Below are 23,657 nucleotides of genomic sequence, written 5' to 3' on the forward strand. Positions count from 1 at the left end.
TTAACCCTGGACTGGCTGATGTCTGTGAGCCTCGGCACAGAGATAACAACCTCAGCCTGTCAAATAGCTATTAGCCTCCCTGTAAAGGAATTCCACATTCATATTTCCCTGAGTTTGCAACCCTTGGCACTCCAGTGGCAAGTAGCCAGCCCCTCTTTAAACCTCTCCAGCCTGTAATTGCTCCTTCGGCTTTATCAGAATCCCAGCAACAAACTTGACAATCATCCATTCCGGTAACACGTCCAAAAGAAAATGAGCAAATGCCCATGTGTCTAGATTGTTTTAACTTGAAAAAGAGGTTTTGATTGACAATCTGCATGAGCTGGATCAAGCAGAAAGCTTGTTTGACATATCAAGTGCCTCTCAGAGAAGATTCACACGCCTCCTCTCTATATCCTTGCTAGATCCGTCTCTCTCTGCTTTAATCTAGTCTAGTTTTTCTCAGCTCTCCTATTCCTAGTGAAGTGGAATAAAAAGCTTCATGCCTCTCCCACCTGTGTTACTTTGGCATTGACTCCTTTACGTCTTTTCAACAGATAATTTTACGGAATCTGTTCGATGTGAAAAGAATTGAAGTAAAAAAAGTAAGGCAGGAAAGAAGTGGGAATAGCCATTGCACTTAAACTCACCATCCTACTCTATTCCGTCCCTCAATATGTTGTCTATTAGAGACCATTACATTTTAGAACCTAAACTGGGACGAACACGTTGATATGCACCATTGTGCTCCTCTTATCAAAGCTCCCATTCCCATTCATATCCAGTATAATGTAACATAATAACTTCTGTGTTTCTACCCGATACTTTCAATAGAGATGAGCGATAACATTAAAATGCAAATGTTCCTCTTTAAGCTAAATGGATATTACTGGAGCCATTCAGTCTGCAGGAGAGCAGGATTACTATACAGTTTTTATGAAATTATCATTATCTCCTCCAATCCCTCTCTCTTTGTTTCCCTCCCTCTCTCTCTCTGTCTCACTGTCTGTCTTTTTTTGGCTCAGTGTCACAGCAGTGGTCAAATTGTGAGCTTATCATTAGAGCTTCAATATAAGGCTATAAGGAAGATACATTTTAAAGGCTTATTTCTTTTTAAAGTGAGAGTGGGGAGTCCACTATGGTTTGGCATATCATCACTCGAATTAGGAAGCAGATAGGGGAGCCTGACTGAAGATTTGCAGTCTGGGCCAGCAAAATGTATTTCTGAGCGCTGTGAGAGTAGTTCTTTGCCAACTTAAACTTTCACTTATAAAACTTTGCTTCAATGGTGTTTTTGAACCCAAACCTGGCTGTAACCTCAGCAATTAAGTGAGAAATTTGGCCATACCCTGGTTAGCAAATAAAACTGGAAGCAAACACAGAGAGGGAACTTCGACCAGATGGAAACTGGTAACCTGGGAAATCATTCTGCACATATGTTCATATCATAAGATACACAGCTAAAGAGCCCCAGATACAGACATGTAACCTGCACATGAATATGTGCTTTGACAGCTGAACAGACTTTATTATGGAGCATACAACCCACAGATGTTTCCTATGTTGCCAGCAAAGGTATTACTGCTGCTGTGTGAAAACCACGTAACTCCAGATTGGTGCTTTTCATGTACTGATCATGTAATAGCAACACTACTGGATATCATGCTGTTGTATAAAAACCCCATCACTTTTTTGTTTTTCATTGAATTTTATTTTTACTTAAAATAAAAATGTACAGTACATGGTCTTTTACGAGCTGAATAGCTTTCCTGACCCTAAGGGCCCATAAAATTATATTATATTTCTTATATTAGCTATTCAGTTGCAGTGAAATCATGTGATTCTCTTACCTGCCATAGTTGAAATGCCTAGGATCACTCCTATGGATAACTCAATCTGTGTGCCCTGGGGAATATAAACAACAACAATACACACACACACATACACACACACACACACACACACAGGTTACACAGGTTACACAAGTTAGTTTATTGTATAATGAAGCTCGATCAATTTCCTTCCTATGTAATATAAATCATCAGTATATTGTATGACATATGACATATCACATGCATCTCTCCTTCACTGTTTCTAATAGATATATAGAAAGAAAGGCAGAAAGTACTTCTTTAACTGTATCTCAGTGTGTGAAAAGAGGCTAAATCAGTTCTGGACTACAGTGTGAAAAGCCTGCAGTGGGACAATTTTGATCAATCTGCTAATGTCAAGTGTAGTGCTAAGAATCTAGGGATGAATTTTGAACCAGCTTATAGTTTGAATCTCAAACCAGTTCTCTAGTCATGCTTTCTCCATCTAGCAAACAGGTCTTTAGTGAGCCATTGGTTTGCTTTTATTTTGTCTCATTAAAATGACTGCACCTCTCTCTACTCTTTACTCTCTAACTTATCCAAAAATTCTATAGCAAGGTTTTTTTTTAACTGATTTTAACGATTCGTAGTCTTGTTTTTTCATGGCAGACCTCTTAATCCCATACCAGCTGGAGTGCAGCCTGAGAGCCTCAGGCCGGGTCCATTAGGCCCCTTCACAGTGACTGAAACACTAAAGGCAATCGGGACTTTTCCATTAGGACCTCCAGGCTCTGGAAGACCCGAGTTATAAGTTATAAAAGTTTATAGTTTCTCACTTGAAAATGCACTTTCACTGAATGTATGTGATATTAGGATTTCCAGTTCCTTTCATGAAATAGACTGAACAGGTGAATCCAGGTGAAAACTGAGATTGCTTATTGATTTCACTTTTCATGCTTTTTAAAGAAAGTAGGCTTTATAAGGGGACAATCACACCAAGAAGCGTCGCTAGAAACGCTTCGCCACCAAAACGCGTCGCCACCAAAACCATTGTTTTCCTATGGTACGGTGCGCCAGGGGCGCGCTCGTCTCTTGCGACGTGCGTCGTGTTTTTCTGGCGGTTTTTAGGCGCGCATAAAAGTTAAAATATTCTCAACTTTTCAGCGCAAGGCGCGGAGTCGCACCGCTCGTCAATGTCACATTTGGGCCAGGTAGCCAATCAAATCAAGCAGAAGGTGGGCTTTCCTTCCTGTTTTTATGCGGTTTGATGTGGTGGGAACGGTGGGACAGAGGAAAACACAGATGAAAAGCTGATATTAGCGGTCTTTAACCCGGTCGCACACGCAGCCCTGCTCCACAGGCGCACCAAGCTGTTTTGCCCGACAGCGGTCTGCCTAGGCGTTTTTGACGCGGCTGCACCTGTAGCGACGCTTCTCGGTGTGATCGCCCCCTAAGTAAAGCGGGTGTGATACAAAAGTGCTAAAAGGGGGTATGATGCAATAACAGCAATGTGATAATATTGAATATTTTGTACACCGTTTTCTTCCTTTTTGTTCATCATGTTATATTGCTTTAGCCAAATTTATGCCATTTCATTGTATTCTATTTACGTTCATTCTATTTCACTTTATTGTTTTCTGTTCTCTGTGTCTATCTCTACCTCCCTGTTCAAGGCTCATAAGAACTCATCATCTCTGTATTAAAAGAACCCCACTGAGCATGCAAGCTTTGAATTAAATTTGACATCAAACATATTCATCTTCAAACTTTGTTCTCTGAGCTCAGTCCCATTCAGTCCCACTGTGTTTAGAGTGCGATGAATCATTGTTTTGCTTTGTAATGATCCTTCGAACAACTTCAGAAAGACATAACAATAGGCTGATATGGATATGGCAGTCAAATTTCTTAAAACGTATAGAAAAAGAGAGAGTGAAAGAGAGAAGGAGAGAGAAAATGGGAGGGAAAAGTCATTGAGAGATAGATAGATACAAGATGGAGACAGAAAGAGAAAGAGGAGAGACAGAGGGAGAAACAGGAAAAATAAATAACATTTTGTTGATGCTTTTATCCAAAACTATATGATTACATGTATTTTTTAGCATGGTGACCCCAGTGAAAATCAACTCTGACACTGGCAGTATTAATGCCATGCTCTACCCACTGGACCACAGCGCTGTATAATGTTGACAGACTTACAGCAACAATCATGATGGCATTGTCCAGGAATCCAAATCCAATGAAAGGGATTGCGTTGTGCAGCAGAACTGGAAAAGAACAAGCAGAAACACAGACAGAAGCACACCGGTTAATAGTAGTGGTTTGGCATTTTATAAACAGAACACTTCTGTGCTATGTATGTGCTACGGAGAATGAATACAATGAAGCACAGCTGCCAAGAGAAGCTAGAGAGAATGATTATTGTTGAAGATGAGGAATTCAGACAAAATTAACTATTAGTTTGACATTCTGCAAAAAAAGACATCTTTTAATCATAAGAATGTGATTCTTCATTGATCCTTGAATTCCCTTTTTGCTTGTTATGGAGGTCAGAGGTCATCTACAGCACAGTGTCCAAGAAGCTGGTAGGGATTCAGGGTTGAACCCGGGTTCTCTGGTTGAGGGACCCCTACTCAGTACTCAAGAACGAGCTTGAAGTCCAAATCCTCAATATTACGGGAAATCAGAAAAATTTGCCACCATCATAAGAACCACCTGAAAACAGGAACTGTGCTTGCGCTATTTGATCTGTTTTTTCTGTGTTCGACAAGATATACATATTATATGTTGAGGCCTTTTCCTAAACTGAAACATTACAATGGATTTCTCCTTTGAAACAAAAAGACTAACCTTTCTGTACATTTTGTCATGCATACCAAGCAGCTCTATTTCACATCAAAAAGGATATCAGAATGCATATATGTCTTGTTATAACCAGTCTTTAATGTTTGTTTGTGCCTGTGTGCATGCACATGCATACATAAATCATCCAGACTGCCCACCCAGACACTACCACTACTGCACTATTACTGCCCCTAGGATTGTAGTAGTATTGTGTATTTTATTCTTAGTTTCTTTTAGTATTTTTTGTTTTTAATTATGGTTGCAGATAAGGACTATCTATTATGTTGATGACTGTGTCATGATTGTTTTGTGATTGTCCTATTTGTCTGTTCCTCACGGAAAATAAAGTAATTCGAATTGAATTGAATTGAAATACAATGTGTGTGTCCATTACACTACAGAGTTGACAAAATATTGGTAACTGTGAAAGTTAATTTCAGCTTTTAAATGCTAGTCACAGCCTTAGGACAGTTGACATTCACTATTGTCTCCCTAAGCCAAAAACAAGAGAGAAAGGTTTGTGCCACTTAATTCTGAGACCTCACACAGATGTACAGCACCAGTGAAAATGGACTTAAACAGATTGACTGATACAGAAAAGTCTTTGCTGAAATCAGTGAAGCGTACACTATTATTATTGCTAAATGCCAGTGTTTTCTTTTGCATAATGCTTATACTTCAGCACATACTGAGCATATTCAGTCTCGCTCTGTGAGCCAGGCTGTTGACAACACAAAGAGTCCACAGTGGTCCTGTGATGTGGGGATGCACCAGAAACAGCTACCCGACTCATTATGTCCCAACATATCATTTAAAGCTACACTAGGGACGGTTTTCATGTAAAAATAAAGCCTGCAATAGAAGAAGAGAGTGCCATCCCCCCTAATTGAGACCCCAAAGATTTGCCCTATTTGCAAATGAAATTCTGGTGTCTGGTATGGACCTTCGCCACCACAAGAAGTGATGAATCAAAACTTCAGAGAGAAATACAAACCGTCTCCTAAACAGCAGCGTAAGAGAGCTGCGGCCAGAGAAAGCTGGACTCAACATTAGATCTTTTCCCCTCTCGTTCAAACCTAAAACTAATGTATCAGGATAGAAGCAACCTCGAAAATGAAATCACTTTGATTCTCTATTTGTCTCCTACACAGAAAAAAGCATTGCATCTTTTCTCCATTCTGATGCAGATGTTGCCATCATTTTGTTGTATGAATCATGAAGGTGCTATAACCCTCTGTCTATATAAGAATTTACATAATGATCACCTTCACAATAAAGTCGAACATGTCTCTCAAGCATTGCACTTTCAGCTGAACTTGTCTTATCTTTTGATAAATTATGCATGGTGATCGTACCACGGACCCAAAAGCCAAAACCCCAAAGCTGCCCACACAGCTCTTAATAAGGGATCAGCAGATTCCAATTTCCCACAAAGCAACCCGCCGACCCGTCTGGGTGGCCAGTCCAGGCTAGATTAACCTGTTTCACACATGTGGGCCTTCTCTTTTTACAAAACATGTCACAGGTCAGAGGAAGAAATTAACCTTTTTAATAGGGGGCTCTTCTGCCCATGTGAATTGCTGTACCAATTATTATGCATTTATTGTACTTGCCAAATAAAGTGATTCTGATTCTGAAATGATTTACTTCTGGGATTTTTCAGCGTTTGTGGGACAATTTTAATCAAAAACCTGGATTAAAAAAAGACACTGTTATTACTCCTTTTACCGTTTACAGTAAGCTTTACCTCTTTTCCATTTTCTATCCTATTTACCCATGAGCTTTTTTGTACCCACATCAAGGGTATTTTAGGAAAATCCAGCTCTAGCTCCTTGTCTGTAGAGTCTTTGTTTTCTGGTTCCAGTGTTGGGGGAGAATTCATAATCATAATCATAATCATCTGTTTAGTTTTGCTTAATTACATCTTGCTTTGTCGATATGCCTATTCAGCTATATTTGTTTTGGGGGACATCATATACCCCCTTTTTCTCTGTTTCACTTATTATTGATATTTAACAGTTTGACCAACTCTGTTACATGCATAGGTATCAGTGTGGTAATGATTTACTGATGTTAAAATGTTACAAGTAGCAGCTTTAAGGGTGCATTCCCGTCCACATGATGTAATCTGCAAAAAGGGAGAAGATTTGCAACTGATTTCAGCTTTAAGTCAGAGTTATCAAGTTTATCAAGATTTGGTGGGGAAATTATCTTTCTGTACTGGTAGATAATACCCGGTTTCAAGAAATGTCAGTTAAGGCATGGGGTTATGACTCATGTTACAGTAAGAGGTGAATAGATCCATTTGTAAAGTCAGGCGTGAGCATGACATTCTTTTCCCTGGGAGTCATCAACACGTGGGACTGTGAGCGGACGGGGAGGGAGGAGAAATCTATTACCGACAGGCAACAATACACACAACACACACACTTGTCGTCTTGAGGACAATCATGCTCACTGCTGTGCTCTGAACTGTTACTCCCATATAAGTTGACTGTGTAGATGTTTCCCTCAACACTCGACCCAACCATGTTTTCTTTAGTGTAGAGCCAAAGCAGGAAAAACAGCATTTCAACACAATGAGAGCAACAGAGAGCTGCAGAGGACAGGAGAGCTTTCTCAGATGATGGCTCTGTCTCGCTCCAGTCAGGCTTTGTAAGACTGTGGGGTGGGAGTGGTGTCTGCCTCTCCATGTTAAATATATATACTGTGAGAGAGACAGAAAGGCCAACTAACACATAAACTAATGGTAATATTAACTTTGTTGCGTTAACCTAGGCTTTGCCCTTTTCCCACTTATGAACTTTCCAACCTTCCAGCAGGAGGAGAGAAGAGAGAAAATGGAGGTCATTTCAGTGACTGATCAACTTAGAAGTATGAAGTATGCCTATGCACTCAGAGGTGTGTATGCTGCGAGGAGTACGAGTGAGTGTGTCTGTTTGTGTGTGTGTGTGACTGTCTGTTTGCAGTGACTGTCAGCAGAATAAAATGGAGCTAATATCACAATTCAATTTTCTGCCCCATGATACGTATCGTAGCGTTTCTATTGCAATATATTGAATTTCGATATATCGTCCCATTCCTAGTAGTCATCAGATTATGGCTCAGTCTCATATTGTGACACACTTATCTGCTCAATAATGCAGAAACTGATAAACTGTGTGAGAATATATTGTTACATCCCTACCATGAGACATTCTGTTGAGCCTGTGGTCAGAGTTGCTTGAAAAAGATCAATGAATGACCCTGTTGTTCATTTATTAAGTTAACTGTATCACTATTGGCCAGTTCCATACAGGGCCTCTTCCTGTGCCGTGGGACTCAGTCTCCATGGGAACCATGTTTTTGTTTTTTATGACAGTGGAAAAGTGAAACGAGACAGGGACCGAAGATGAGAGATTCAGCATAGAATCAACGAGGAACCACAATTACCTGCCCATTAATGATAATATAGATTGATCCTTTTCATTAACCTTCCTGGTTGATTGTAGGTTAAATAACAGATCAATCCAGTGGTATAAGATTAATAAGCATTGACAAAATAGACAACTATGCCACCAGGGCAGCAAAAGGGCCCATGATCAGATTATTTTTGTTTTGTTTTAATCAATGGACTCGTTACCTCTCATTCTGGACACACCATGTGTCATCTCTACATAAACAGAAAGAGTAAAACACACACAGATACAAACAAAGAATGAACAATGAAAGAACAGCCACCGAAAATGTCAGTAGGAAAGATGAATACAAATACAAAAATCTTACCATATCTTAACTGTGCTGGGGTTGGTGGTGCCATTTCCAGCTGGCCTGGAACAGAAGAAGAGACAGAATTTATTAGAAACCATATTTCTGGCCTGGCCTGCCTTTCTATGGGAGGGGGAAAAGTCAGCGTAAATGTCAGCCAGTTCTAAAATGGCAAAGCCTATCAGTCAGGACCTTTTGGACGCAGAGAGAAAAGGGAAGAAGAGAGAGTGAAAAGAGAAGAGAAGAGAAGAGAGAGAAAAGTATAGCCAATCAGGCCTCAGAGGAGCCCTGCCAGCCCACTGATCGGAATTAGTGTGTATGTGTGTGTGTGTGTGTGTGAAGAGTGAGAAACAGGCACAGAGAAAGTGAGAAAAAGAGATAGTATGAGAGACTGACTGTGTGTGAGAGAGGGTGACAGAGAAGAGAGTGTGAGAGAGATTTCTTTTAGCATCTGACCCCAGAATACTTAGCGTTCATCATGACAGAGATGGAGAAAAACCCTGATAGCGCTTTTACCGAGCCATCTGATCATAGTGATATCGCATGATGAAAGTGACAGTGAAATGATGAAGCGAAAGAGGCACGATTTGTATCTGGGATGAGAAGTAAAAGAGTAAAAGTAAAAAAAAGTGTCAGTTTTCAGCGTCTAGTTGGTTTTTAAGAGTGACGACACCAGGAAAGGTAATTTCCTCTGCAGCCTCTGTGGAGTTGGATTTGTTTTAGTGAGGTCGGTGGAAGTGTTACAGCCACATAATGAAGTCTTCTCCACAGCTACAGGTGTTATTACTTCACTCCGGGCCAATCTGGAACAATCTACACTCACTGATGGGGAAGGCAATTGAAAAGCTGTCTCCACTACTACTATTCAAAGACAACTGGACACACAGACTTGCATTCACACACACACACCCATACACACATACAGTAGCTGTTCACAAACGCTCCCCATCCAACTCCCCGACCAAGCTTGTGCAAATCTGCAAGTTAGAATGGGAATTACTACAGCAGAATAAAATGGAGCTAATATCGCGATTCATTTTTCTGCCCCACGATACATATTATCACATTTTTGTATCGCAATATATTGAATTTCAATATATCGTCCCATCCCTAGTACTTTCTGTATACAATGCATGTAGACACACATACTCAACACAAGACACACCCACAGCCTTCTTTCTGCTATCCTGTCCACTTCCCCCACCCTGTTCCATCTTCCCCTCCCTCCCTCCTTTTCTCTCAGGACTCAGTGTCACATTACCAGCTTCCTACTACAGTCTTCAGCCCGGCCTCTGTCTCATGTTGCTGACACAACAAGGGCCGATTGTTCACCTCAATGAGGGCCTTTTCATCAGCGCTACAGTAGAAATACTGCTGACACATTTGCAGAGAAATAAAAGACACACCCACACTACACACATAGGTTAAACATCAAATTCACACATACAGTACAGGCCCACACACATAGATACATCAATACATGCACACTACACACACATACTGTACACACACACACACACATACATGCACAGCTCTCATTGCCTCCAGCATCTGCCGGACAGCTTGACCTTGTGCATTTGCAGGACATAATGAAACAGATAACAAAAGCGGCCACTATGGAAATAAACATCTGAACCATTGATAAAGACTCTTATCAACATTCTTGTAGTGTTCGGTTTTTACTATTCTCTGCTTCCCATTTCGCCGTGGGGATCATTAAAGTTTGATCTTATCTTGCTTGACTAGTGTTGGCTTAAAACACAGAAAGCCTCTTGGCTACAGCACAATCAGCCATCCAGCTATGGGACGGGGAAGATCCTAATTGGCAAAGATGAAGATACTAACTGGCGAAGATGGAAAGCATGAGCAATGAAGCAACACAACAAGTTCATCTCCGTTTATCATTCTTTTAGGGGTTGTTTTAGGATTTAATTAAAGGCTCTTAATGGTTCTCCTGTGCACATCAATGAGCTAACACTATCAGACTAACTGCTGCAAGTGCTATTAACATCAACTTTATCACCGCAGCTGGCCTCTGAATGCAAAAGGCGGGAGTGGCTGACACTAACCCCAGAACAGCCACAATACAGAGTGGATGCTGCTGCTGAATTATTCTCAGTTGTCATCTCATTAGAGTATAATGTCTAGTCTGGGTACTGGAAACCAGATCACATGCCAACCCCTATGGAATTAAACGCCACTACTGGGCTTTATAGAGGACAGCTGACGAACAGAAAGTATACACAGATTTCCTCTTACTGCAGTGATTACTGCATTTCCAGTAGAAGCAAAACTGATTTTGTGGTCTATTTTTGTGTGTTAATATCACAGAATTTAGCCTAATTAGCCAATAGCTTACAAACCTAGAGTATTTTATTCAGCCGTACATTTGGGAAAGCTATGGAAAGTATTGCAATTCTAGTTTGTTTTGATACCAATTTCCCCAGGAATCATTTTGAAAATCATTTCACTCCCTCACTACCCTTTTTCTTGTGTTCCTCTGCATCATTTACATGCTCTGCTATGAATATTAGCAGTGTCAACACAGTTATTGGAGGTCAGTCATTATGGTATGTTGGTTGTGCACTGTGCATATAGATTGTCTTGAAGTGACCAAATCAATACATCGGTACGACACCTCAGGGGTACAACAGGGAAGGTAAGGAAGGCTCGATCAATGATGGTCAATAAAGACATTAGCGAACAACTGCACTATTAGCTCACATGCAGTTAACAGTGATAAGTATTTAGTCTGGGACATCAGTTAAGGTTACTTCAGTATATAGATTGGCCTAGACTGCATGTATTCTCCAACAGTATAGGCTATATTTTGCCTCATGTGGTGGGAAGCTTCTACATGAGTTTGTGGAGTCAAATTGATTCAGGTCCACCCATCCAAGCTTTTTAAGATCTGATAAACCTGTTCAGAACTGTTCTAAAATTCTTCTATGCTTCTGCGCTTTTATAATATCCCTGTTATTTGTTTATTTTGTGCTTTGTGCATTCATTTAATATGTGCATTTTCTTTTTTATGTTAATATACTCTTTTTTTATTAATCTGTATACAGACCACAGAACTTGAATGGATAGAACAATCATTCCCATTCAAATCAACATTCCTGGATGGTCGGAGTGGCAACCATTTTTATGTGTACCGTTGGACTCGACTTACAGCAAGTCGCTGAGGTGAGAGGTTTTGCAGCAAGAACCAAAGCAGCTTCTCTGTCTCCTTGCCACCATGGATTGCTAACATGCTAATGTTGACTAGAAGAGCTAGAGAGAGAAGTACAATCTAGCTAACATCAGCTTTCAGTTGAGTTTGCTAAGCACTCGTGCAACAGACACATCTGCACAGTTCTCAAGCAAGTGTGACACACTTCACGGCCTTAATGCCCAGACTTGCATTGTCAATTAACCCTAAAAAATTCTATATGCCATTTTATGCTGTACTAGCCAAATTACCATGGCAAACACAGATTTCAACATTCCATTCAAGTTCTGTGATACAGACACACCTAAAAATGAGAGCCTGTAGATTTTGTACATCTGTGTGCAGGCAATGAGGGTGATCTTGAAATGCCCTCGTTTGCAGATTCCTGTGATGACTGGCATCCTGTTACTACTGTTACTGTTATTACATCCTGCTACAGTTTGGCAGGTTGGTTAGGAAAGCCACCTAGTGAAATGGTGAAATGCCCCTGAGCAAGAACACCTACAGCACCCCATGTATTTGTGTACCAACCTACTCCAGAGATGGGTACTGAAAACCATCTAACATTAGCTAAACACCTGCTTGCTTGTCATAGCAGTTACAGTATGTCAGTCCATAAAAAATTTCTATGTACGGTATATGCATGTCAGAAACACAGGTAAGGCAGAGGTATAATTTCACGTCTCGAGGTACAAATGTTATAAATATCCACTCCATGAGGTACTTGTAGGGTTTATCATACTAATAAGCACAATGGATTAGGAATTAATCATTTCCCCATTCAGTTTGACTTTATAAATCTCTTTCTGTAGAGGGATTAGCAGGCTACAACTTCTCATTCACTACACCTGGATGTGATTACGTTCTTTTCTTTAGCAACTGACTTGGCTTTAGGAAAACACATAGCACCAATCTAATGTCTCTATCTAATTTATAATCCAAAAATCTACAAAGATCTTTGGAGAAGTCTATCTTTCAAAAACATATCTTTGATAAAACTCAATATACTTGACAGCCAAATATAGAAATATAGTGATTCCTTTTCATGTTGGTTCCTAATGAGCTTCAAATAATTTCAGATGGGTGAATCTCACATAAATAAAACTTTTGAAAGTGAGGCAAATTAGTCATTTACCAGAGTCTAGGGTAATGCAGTCAAAAGCATAGAAAGTAGGAATAGCCGGCAATTAAAAGTATAGGTTGCTATGGCAACTGTCAGCACATCTGACATATTTAAGTGCTCTAAAAAACTTTTATACCTTGTGTGATCCACATTTGTTTTCATGTTGAAGAAAATCCGATTTGTTCGCTGCAAGAATATAAGGGTAGCAATTTTGTGTTTGCTTTTCTCTACATTGACATTGACACATCCTGAAGAGATCACAACGATACTTCACTTGTTAGGAAACCTGAGTTGAAATTGTAACATTTTTGAAATTATGTCTCAAAAGATAATGCATTGCTGAGGGAAGGAGTTAAAATATAATTTGTCTTATCAGAAGTTCTTATTTGGCCCACTTTACTATGATGGAAATATAAAAAAAAATAGGATAATAAAAGGATCAGGCAGTAAGTACTATGACCATACGCTGTTGAGGCTAAAATATAGGCCTATGATCAATCTGGTAAAAAGTTCTAAGCTGTCCCACCTTACTACGTTGGAAATAACTAGGCAATACATCATACTGGCCCAAAATCAGACACCTGTTTCTACTCCCCTTCTTTTTCATCAGAAAAATGCAACTGAGTCACTGTCTAGTCACTAGTCACATGAAAAAAATCCATTACAGAGACAAATCATCCCTTGAAGATTTCTCTCTCCCAATCCGCTGGGCCTCATCCAGGCATCTATTAAGGTTGTGGTAGCCGACATGGCTGCCTGTTGCCCAAAGCACTGTTCTGGTATTGAGTATTGATTGCATGGTGTCCTAAATCCCCTGAGCTGGCGATTTAGGAGAATTCAATTTCGACAGATGGGAACAGTGAAAAACATTTAAGGGGCAGTGATAAGTAGCTAACTAGACCCTTGATGCCCCTGTCAGCATGAATAAAACCCAAACCAAACCAAAAAGGAACATGTGGTTCCTCTCAAGCCTTTTCTTATCTTGTATCTTCCTAATGCAGATTCAGCCATACAGTGTGCATCTGGCATCTGACAAAGGCTGTGTTTACACATAAACGGAAAGCATGATATTTGACAACTTGTGGCCCAGATCTGATCTTTTCATTGCTGCGTCAGCCTGGAAAATCCTCTCTAGCCTATTCTTATGGTGCAGGTTTCTAATGGAGAATACAAAACCCTACCAAATATCTAAGATCCTAACAAGACTGTTATCTGGTCTTTGAATGTCATTTAACAGGGCTATTCATTACAAGAGGGTGGTAACAAACAAATCATGACTGATGAAATGGAATGTGCCCACAAGAAAGGTGTCCACAAAAGTGTTATATCAAACAACTGTTGAATTGGCTATGTGAAATACACCAATTACCACAGTGGAAATATGTTTTATAAATTAGTTTTTATATTTATCCTTTATTTTCACTTGGTACAGCTCCCATTTGTGGCCACTTTGTAGAATCCATTTTGCATCCCTTCCAGTAAGCATTTGGTTTAATTCATTTGGGGACACAAAATGGCACAAGTGAAAGGAAGCTCTTGTTAAGGCAATGCTGAACAAACAGCTCTCAATTCTATCAGTATACAAATTGTGTCTTCTCTGACAGTCTGTACTTTATGCTCAGTAAATCCTCTTATTGACAAAGATGAAACACTATTCTGGATTCAGCCAGCTAGATGTCACTTACAAAGGCTCCATTTGAGAACATCTCATTTGAAATGTGCTTCTCCCTACAAGATTCATTAGTCAGGGTTTTTTTAAAGACAGGAATCTAAATATGCTAATTCAGATTTAGAATTAGCTTTCATTTTCTCCAATGAATGATGCAGCCAACCAGAGATCTGGGCCAGAAATAATACTCTGTTATCTAATTTATATTTTTGTTCACTGGGGTGGGTGATGGTTTTTACTCCAGATCCTTTGCTGTATCAACAACTTGCTCCTTGTTCATCTTCCCTGAAATGATTTATGTTCCACATGGATGCAACAGCAATAACAAACTTCAGGTAACAATCATTACAGAAGCAACCGTTAACACCTTTGTTACCGATTGCTGTGATTGGTTAAAGCTGCTGTGGGCAACTTTGGAGAAATGAGCAAGAATTTGAAAGTATACAACAAAAAAATCCCCCCTCCCTCTCTGCTCCTATAGTATTTGTTTTCTCTCAGTTGCAGTTTGCAAGTTGCAAAGTCAGGACTAGACTGACCTATGTGTGCGGGTGATTGACAGACAATAGGTACGCCTCCTCACAGAGAGCTCACCTGATTGGTTGAGCCCTACCGGGAGCGGTGAGATTTTGGAGAGCCTGAAAACAGAGGCAGGGGCTTCACAGAGTCCAGATCTTCTCTCAGACCATTTGAATTACTCATAGCTGACAGGGAGTTATGGAATTCTCGCCAAATAATACAAAAAGAAACTTGCCCACCCCAGCTTTAGAGAAGTAAAAAAAACATTCTCTTGCCTTGACAAATGGCGTATTCCAGACTTTTCTCCTGGGCCTGGTGCAGCGTGAAATTGAAGTGTGAAGAGAGCTTTGGACATGGGAGACAAGTCTGTGAAGGAAGCCAAATGCCATGTTCTCTCTCAGCATCCCTCAGTTATGATCAATAACTGTCTGATTGGTCCATTCTGAGTTTCATTCTCTCCAGTAAAGATGACAAATACAAGTAGAAGCACTAACAATTTCTGCAAATTTCAGAAAATGCAGTTGTTGTACATTGCCAGAAACCAGGGAATTACAAAGCAGCGCAATGCTGTGTGTGTGTGTGTGTGTGTGTGTGTGTGTGTGTATCTAGCAAATGTAGACTAAATAACAACCTTGTGTTTCCCAAGGATTTTATTGATTTTGAGTCACACAGCTCCTCACACAGGGAAGGGATTCTCATTATGAGAGTGTGATTTCTAGCCCCTTGTGATACACTGAGTGATCTAGCTCTGTAAATAGACTGACCACTGTGTGCATGGGCAGGGTGTGTGAGTGTAAGCATGTGTGTCTGTGTGTATGCATGTGTACGGGTGTGAATCTATGTCAGGTTATTTGCATTTTGTGTATGCATATGCTTGTCTGAATGTGTTATCTGTCTGTGTATTTGTGTATGTGTGTGTGTGTGTGTGTGTGTGTGTGTGTGCGTGTGTCCGAGATCAATAGAGTTCAGCAACAATAGAAGGCTTCAGCCATTCATCAGCTGCACAGTTCTGCTCTATTCTCTTATGATTTATGAGACTGGATGAACAGGAAATTACACTGCACACAGAATGTGGGCCAGGTCGGCGAAGACAATCATTATTACAAGAGTGAAAATAATGAGAGCAAATTCTGCCCAAAAAATATTTCTTAGCAACAAGTTTTGAAAATGCATGAGGGTCAAGGTTCAGCTCTATTGGGCCCAGAATAGGGGATTAGATTTTGCAAAGTGTACATAAAAATATCAGGAAATACAGAACATACTGAAAACCAAACCAGTTTAGTTTAGATGTCCTCAAGTTTAGATGAGAGTATTATTAGTGAAATGAAACCAATAGAGGAATCTTGAATTAGAACGTGGAAGCAAGAGGTTTTAATAATGTGAATGATACCATGTTTGCTGGAGAATCGTCCTTGTTCCGGACAAAAGGACACGTCTCACCAAGTAATGAACGAGACAACACCTTATGGTGGTGATTTGCATAAAAAAAGCGGATGTGAATGAACGCTCGTCTCTTATTTAGTTGGGTTTCACGTTTCTATTTGCTGCCCTTTACCAACCCCTTGCGATTTCTGCCTGGGGACTTGTGAATGTCACGGTGCAACAACTAAAGCGTAACGATTTCCATGAAGTGCGGAAATAACCATTTTTATGCCTGTGAAAAGAAAATACAAAGCACCGGAGCGTGACACCCCGCAAACCTGGAGCCTAATGGCGTAGTGAAATTTCAGCAATGGACTATTTTCTGAGTGAGAGAGTTTACTGAATTGGATATGGAAGGTAGACAAATAAACACACCAGTCTATTCCCCCAGTGCCAATTAGGCGGGTGGGCAAGGGACTGAAACAAAACAGATAAACACACAAATAAACAAACACAAATCCTTGAGATAGCCCACCTAACAAATAGCAAACCACAAAAGACAGTAAGCAAGGAAGTAGCATGGTTTCCTGTCTTACAGCAGGCACTCAGCCAACACGAACATTAGAAAGCAAGTAATGAGGATGAGAAAAAGCAACTAAATAAGCAGAAGGCCATAGGTATTTGAAGGGAATATTTTTTTTTAACTCTGTATTGCGCTGCTCAAAATAACTCACCAATGAGACTCAAAGAAGGTTTATAGTTCACCTGCACTTCATAGTAGACACAATGCGAAGATATAGTTATGAAAAGAATGACATACTGTCATTGAAATCTGAACTTTTAGGCCTACTTCAGGCACTTCTTCAGGCAGCTGTACTATTCAACATTCACGATTTTTCAAATTTCCATCACGTGAATTTTTCAACAGAGATCATGAAAACCGGCCATTATTTATGTGAACAGCTGCGTGAATTTAATGGGTTTTTCTCAAATCTTGCCAGGAGATGTTACAGTCGGTGCAGATAATGCAGGGAAGCTAATAGTTAGCATGTCAGCATGCTAACAGCATCTGACCACTGGGAGTAGGCTACAGTAGCAAGCTAGTTTAGAAACAATTTCACTCCAACAGTTACAGAACACTATGTATCTATAACCTTTTCTCCAGAAACAGCAACCTAAAGCCTTGACTTTACTCAACAAAGAGACAAAAGATTCTCAAAATGTTAAAGGTGCTATGTGCAGCATTTTAAGATATTAGCATAATTAGCGTAAACAAACGAGACCATCGCTGAGAAGATTGGCATCTACCAGCCTCTACACTTTTACATTGTGTGCCACCAGGTCAGATTTTATGGGGAATCTTCTGGATTGCCTTGCGGTACAAAGGGACATTGCTTCATGGCACAACACAGAAAGAGGGATGCTCCTCCAGTGCAAACAGATAAATAGTAACATCATCTTTGCATTAGGAAGCAATGGGGTTTATGGGAAATGTGGTCTTCATTTTGAAAAATGCTAGCACGAACGATACCAGCCAACAAAGAAGCTAGTCAAGTTGCCAGCCAGGCAACCAGTCAGAAAGCCTTCAAACCAGCCAGTCAGTATTTTCCAAATGCTAAACCTAGAATACATTTCCAAGCTGTTGCAACAGGGCAGAGACACATTAACATTTCCGTCCACTTTGAAGTGCTGACTGCTGCAGCCTCGTGGGGCTGCAGGCAGCACTTTGTCCAAGTCCTGTAGTGGATCAGCAGCCATGGTGAATATGTAGCAAGGTCGCTTACAGATGCCTCTGAGGAGCTGAGGTACAAACCAAGGAGAGGACAGGGAGAGGTTACATGTCGTGTGGTCTACCTTGTATGTGTGTATGTGTGAGAGAGGGGGACAGAATTAGAGAAAGATGAAAGAGAAAAAGAAGTGCATATGTGCGTGTGTCTTTGTCTGTGTGTTGTTTTCACAGGTCACATTGCCCCTTGAAAAAAGAAAGGATCCGTCCCCGTCTCTTACGCCATGAACCTCATGACTTACTCATTGAATGGACACACACTCACAAAAACAAACACCACCTTGAATATCAAACGCGTCCTGCAGCGCATAATAATATTACCTGGGCTTCTGTGGTGCCTGAGTAATTTGATTCATGACTTGGTCCATCTGTCTGGGTTTTGGAGAATGAAAGACTGAGTGCCGTGATTATTTCCCACTTTCAAGCCCTCTGATTACAAAACTTTAATTGGAGCTAAAATGCAAATTGGGACAGAAGCTAGGCTACAGAACTTCATTCCAAACAAGGCTTGTGTTTTACTTTTGCCGTTTAACTTGGCCTTGTTTTTCCCCGTGCGTAGCTTCAAAGGTAAGAAAAGTAACTTTATGGATGTCAATCTGAAAATAAGACTTCTTAGTTTCAAGTTTTTGGAGTTTTATCCTCTAACAGCAACAATATCTGTTGTTGTCATAAGCTGGTTCTCAATCTGGAGGTCCAGACCCCCCAGGAGGTCACAAGATGAATTTGGAGGGGTCACAAAATATATAGTATACATATTCATCCCATTTTGTATCTTTGTGATATTTTCTTTTGTAAAATATTGAATATAGGCACCCTCTAGGCTTCTTTCAAAAATCAATCAAATAAAATAGCATGAAAAGGAAAAACAAAAGTAATCTTTTGGTGCCAAAGTTCACCATTCTGGGCATTTTACGCCAATCACAGGGGGTGACAGGCATCACTTTATTTGAGGGTTGCAAGCCAAATAACCACTGTTGCAATATGTTAATGTTTCCAGAGAGGTACTTAGCCAGCAATCTAGTTGGCACACTGAGTGAGCAACAAGACTGATTTGCTATTAAGGGCTACTCTGATGTTGGCAGCAAGATGCACTCAATAAATAATCACAGTGTTGTAATGTGTGTGATGACACTATTAATATGACATAATCCTGACTTGTATACATTTTACTATACTTTCGTCAGAGGAAAATCACTTTTGTTAAAGGAATTCACTGTGAAAACGCTGAATAAAGATACTTTTGTTTGTACACGGGGCAAGTCAGGTAGAATGCCACCATAGACACTATTAGTGTGCAGCAGTGTCTATGACTCAGCAGCACAATAATACTGCATGAACAGAGACAGAATGGAGAAATTAAAAGGTATAATTCATTGTATGCTATTCCAGGCAAGCAAGCAGTGATCTGAATGGTGGTGAGAGGATATGGCTTTCTGTTTCAACACAAAAGATGTAATGAAATATCACGGATGCACTATGTGAACAATATATGGAGTGTAGAAAATATTAGAAATGCTGGTCTTTCTATGAAATAGACCGACCTGGGGAACCAAATGAAAGCTTTGATCCCTGATTCATTTTACTGATTAAATCCACATCAGTCATGGGCAGAGGTGAGATGCAGATGAAGTAAAAGAGGCAGGAAACAGAGGAATTTTTAAACCTTGAGACAAATGGAGCATGGGTTGTACAAAAGGGAGTGCGACTTATTTTTTTGGATGGTGCCCCGAATATCTTGTACGCTGAGTGCAGCCTTGGGGTGCTACTGAAGTGCTAAACAAAACAAGGTCATAAACAATGTCTAGACAACTTTCCTTCCTCTTCCTCCTCTCTCCCCTCCTTTGCCCTTTCCAATTAACTTTCCCTCTTCCTCTGCCTTCTCTGAGTGTCGATCTCTCACGTTCTCTTCCTTTTCCCCAGGCTTGTGAGAAGCCAGCTTAGCATAGTGAATGTCACTCGCTCTCTCGGCGACTTGCCTGAATGCTGATCACATGGGTCCAGGTGGACAGGCGGATCCCTGGTGTATCTTTCACTCATTCTTATCTCTTCTTCCCTTCTCCCCCACTCCTTCTCCCTGCTTTACTCCCTACACCCATCTCTTACTTTGAAGGTTTACGATAAGAAGGTTGAACTAGGACAACACTGACTTTTTGGGAGTTTGTCCCATTGGTCATCTAGGCATGGGTGACTGGCATTATCCAAAGTATGAAGATAGACCTTTAAGTAATCCAAAATTAGAATTGTTTTTTATTCTATGGTCTGTAGATTCATAACTTATGAAAACAAAATCTCAATCTTTATCATTATCGTAGTCCATTATGAATCAACAGCGCAAAAACTTTAGCTGTCTTGCTATCTGCACTCACTTCCTGTGTAAACTAAACAGGAAGAAAGATCTTCTGCCATTGAAAGTAGTTCCAAAGAGTGCATTCTTTTGTCTATTTTAATCAATCCCCTAAACAAACAAACACATTTAAGATAATGCTAATCGCCTGTGATTACTTAGCATACTGTATGCTAAAGCATTAGCATGGGCACCGGACAGTGTTATCTGCGGAGATATTTTTAGTGCCAATCCTCTCGTCACATATGGGGTAAGGTGACCAATGGGTCAAACTCCCAAAAAGTGAAGGGTAGTCCTTCAAGGATAGAGAGAGAGAGAGGTTAACTGTGAAGGGGGATTCATAGGATAGGCAGTAAAGCCTGTTTTAGTCATTTTTTGTGACCAGGCTGGTGTCAGATTATGGTAAATAAGTTTCAGCATTTGTCCAACTATCCTAAAACAGCTCATTAGCATTCTCAGTATTCCTCACTAAGACCAATGGGTTCTTTCAATGGCAAGATTATCAGCTATCTTACAGCTAACAGCACTAATAGTGCAATTAATATTCAAACGGCAATGCATCCATTTAAAGGTTCCCGATTATTGTTTTCATGATTTCATTTTAAAATATACAATGACTTGGGAAAAGAATAATTTTCTTTATGATAAATATGCAAAAAATGCAAGTAAATGTAGTTTCGTTAAAATGGTATTGAATGAATGAATTTGAAGACTAATTCCTCACAGGCAGAACAGTTACGATACTGGATCCTGATTGGCCGACAACAGCAGCTCCTCTAATTCAAATGAGGTAAGCCTGCATGGAGGCTTTCCAGTTCAGATGCTGCAAACTGGCCTGATTGGAAAGAATTTAATCATTATTTTTGAGCCAATCAAGACCAAGTCCAATTGTGATGCATTCACTGGAGTTAGGCCAAAATGGGCTGTAATAAAATATGGATTTTTGACAATGCTTTCAAACTTTCAATTTGACTCCTCAAACAAAATCAAATTTGAACAATGTCTTCATTAAACATCTTTGATCATATATGAATAGAGAAAAAATTGAATTCCTATAATAGGGCCACTTTAACTCCAGTATCTCTCATTAAAAAGTGCAGATTACTACCAGAACAAAAGAGTCTCAATCACTCACTAGAGCATTCTCTCATTTCTCCCAACCACTTTTCATCTGGCATGAGTATCTCAGTCACTGTTGTTGGTTGGAGATTCTGAATATTTATATTTTGCTTCAGCCACCCACCAATCAAAAGGCAATTCTCTGCCAGGGAAAGGATTGTCTGATATCACAAGCATTATTCATCTGGCCTCGGACAGTCTAATCAGTGTTTGAGAACATAAAACAACTAACTCTGCCAATGCCAGAAACTAGAGAATTAAAACCTGAACCAGGGATGTCAGTTTTATGTATTTTTTTATGAACCTACAGAATATTTGTCTTTTTGTACCCAAATGAGCTTTATTCTACAGTACTGTCATCACTTGTGAATCATAAAACAGCACCACTAGATGTTAAATTTTGATGATATCATGGACTCAAATTTTAGTTTTCTGGTCTCTGGCTTTAGGAGAGTCTTGTTCAAATTAACAAATATTGGTTGGAGTGTCCTAAAACAACGGAATTGCTATTGGTATTCTCCTTAAGTATCTCTGAGTCACATTAGAACGACATGTCCCTTAGTTATTAGAGAGTCATCCCTCATTGTTCTGATTTCTCCTTCATGAGTGACTGCTTCCCCCTCTCCTCCCACCCTCTCCGCGCCCCTACTTGACCTCTCTCTTCTTCCCTACTTTGTCCCTTGTTACTTTGACTTCTCTCCTCTTACTTCTCCGAGATTTCTAACGGTAAGAGAGATGAGTTTGTGACCAGAAGGTCACCAGTTTAAATCCTTGCACCAGCCGTGCCAGCCTGGATGAGGGAGGTGAACGATGCTACCCTTTTCCCTCCCTCAGTAAGTATCATTCAGGTGTCTCTGAATGATACTTACCGCCTCTTCCTCTTCTTTTCTGTGATGGCCCTATTTTTGAGAGGAAATAGGCTTTTACCCTCTGCCCCTAAAATGTTCAGTGGACCTTCGTCTGCAGACCAGAACAAGTTTTCAGAAGTTTCAAAAAGTTTTCAACTTTTCCTCAGGGAAAAGTAAAGCATATGGAAAATGATTTTTCTCTCTGATTATATGTACCAATAGGTAGGCAGTGTTTGGCAACATTTTGTGGTTTCACCAGTAGATTGAGATGGCAATAATAATACAAATAATTTGGCCCACCAATAGATTTTTTACTGTCCCATAGCACAAAATTACCACAATATATCTGCAGGGGTTTGATAGGGTTGTTGATCAATAACAATGACTCAACAATTACTTAGCATGTGTTGAGTTTTCTGGCTTTCAGAACTTATTGTCTGCTTTTTCAACTCCTCAATGTTGGAGGACGGTGCCACGAGCGACAAGGCAGTAATATTATTACAGTATTTTGCATTGTGATATATTACCTCTTCACTAGACTTTTCTGTTGGATGTCTGCTGTAATGAGCTAGCTTAATCATCTCCAATCTGACTATTATTTCAATGACAGGCCACTGTAAACTGTGGCTGCCATAGAGGTAGATTAAAGTCATGGATTACTTAATGCCTCTTTAAAATGGAAACTGTATTATCTGTCTAACTCTTAAGATAACAGTATTGATTTCCTCCCTTTTCCTGCCTCATCTCTTTTGCCGTACCACTCAGCCAATGAGCTAACCAGTGGTATGTCATGTATGTAAGAAAATTCTTTGGAAAATCACAACATGAAGTGTGTTGCAGTTCAAAATAACAGCCAAGAGCCAGCCAGCCAACCAACCAGTATGTCCTGTCAGTCAGCCAGGTCATCAGTAAGTAAACCAGGCAGCCAGCATTATAGTGTGTAACTGAATCCTAAAATGGCAATCCTGAATGAAGGTGAATGAGCTCAGTAAACCAGTCAGCCAGCCTGCCTATGCAGCTGAAACCTAAGAGGGCCATCCTGTACGAAGGTGGAAGTGTCCCTTCACCCGGGCAGCCGGCCAGACCATAAATGAATGAGTCAGTTAGTTCACCAGCTAGGCAACCAGCATGTTCGCATAATGAGCTATACAGAGACGCTTTACAGTGAAGGTGAGTGAGCCTGCAGGACTCAGGCTACAGAGAGCAGTGACAGTGAGAAATAGGAATGCTCCTATTATAGATGTCCTCGAGTTATACTGACCTCTAGGTTTTCTATCGCAAACTCAAAACATTGTAAAGTA

General features: G+C 40.2%; 1 protein-coding gene across 1 annotated transcript in view; it reads right to left on the minus strand.

Annotated features, from left to right (window-relative positions):
• Positions 1 to 23,657, minus strand: part of LOC139922552 (transmembrane protein 65-like) — a 49,529-nt gene that overhangs the window by 18,321 nt on the left and 7,551 nt on the right. Inside the window, exons 3-5 of the mRNA XM_071913065.2 lie at positions 8,397 to 8,441; positions 3,987 to 4,054; positions 1,830 to 1,884 (exon numbers count right to left, since the gene is read on the minus strand). Coding sequence (XP_071769166.1) covers positions 1,830 to 1,884; positions 3,987 to 4,054; positions 8,397 to 8,441 — 168 coding nt within the window. The remainder of the gene's footprint in view (positions 1 to 1,829; positions 1,885 to 3,986; positions 4,055 to 8,396; positions 8,442 to 23,657) is intronic.

The sequence above is a fragment of the Centroberyx gerrardi genome, chromosome 12 (assembly GCF_048128805.1).
Source record: "Centroberyx gerrardi isolate f3 chromosome 12, fCenGer3.hap1.cur.20231027, whole genome shotgun sequence".
In the NCBI taxonomy this organism is placed as follows: Eukaryota; Metazoa; Chordata; class Actinopteri; order Beryciformes; family Berycidae; genus Centroberyx; species Centroberyx gerrardi.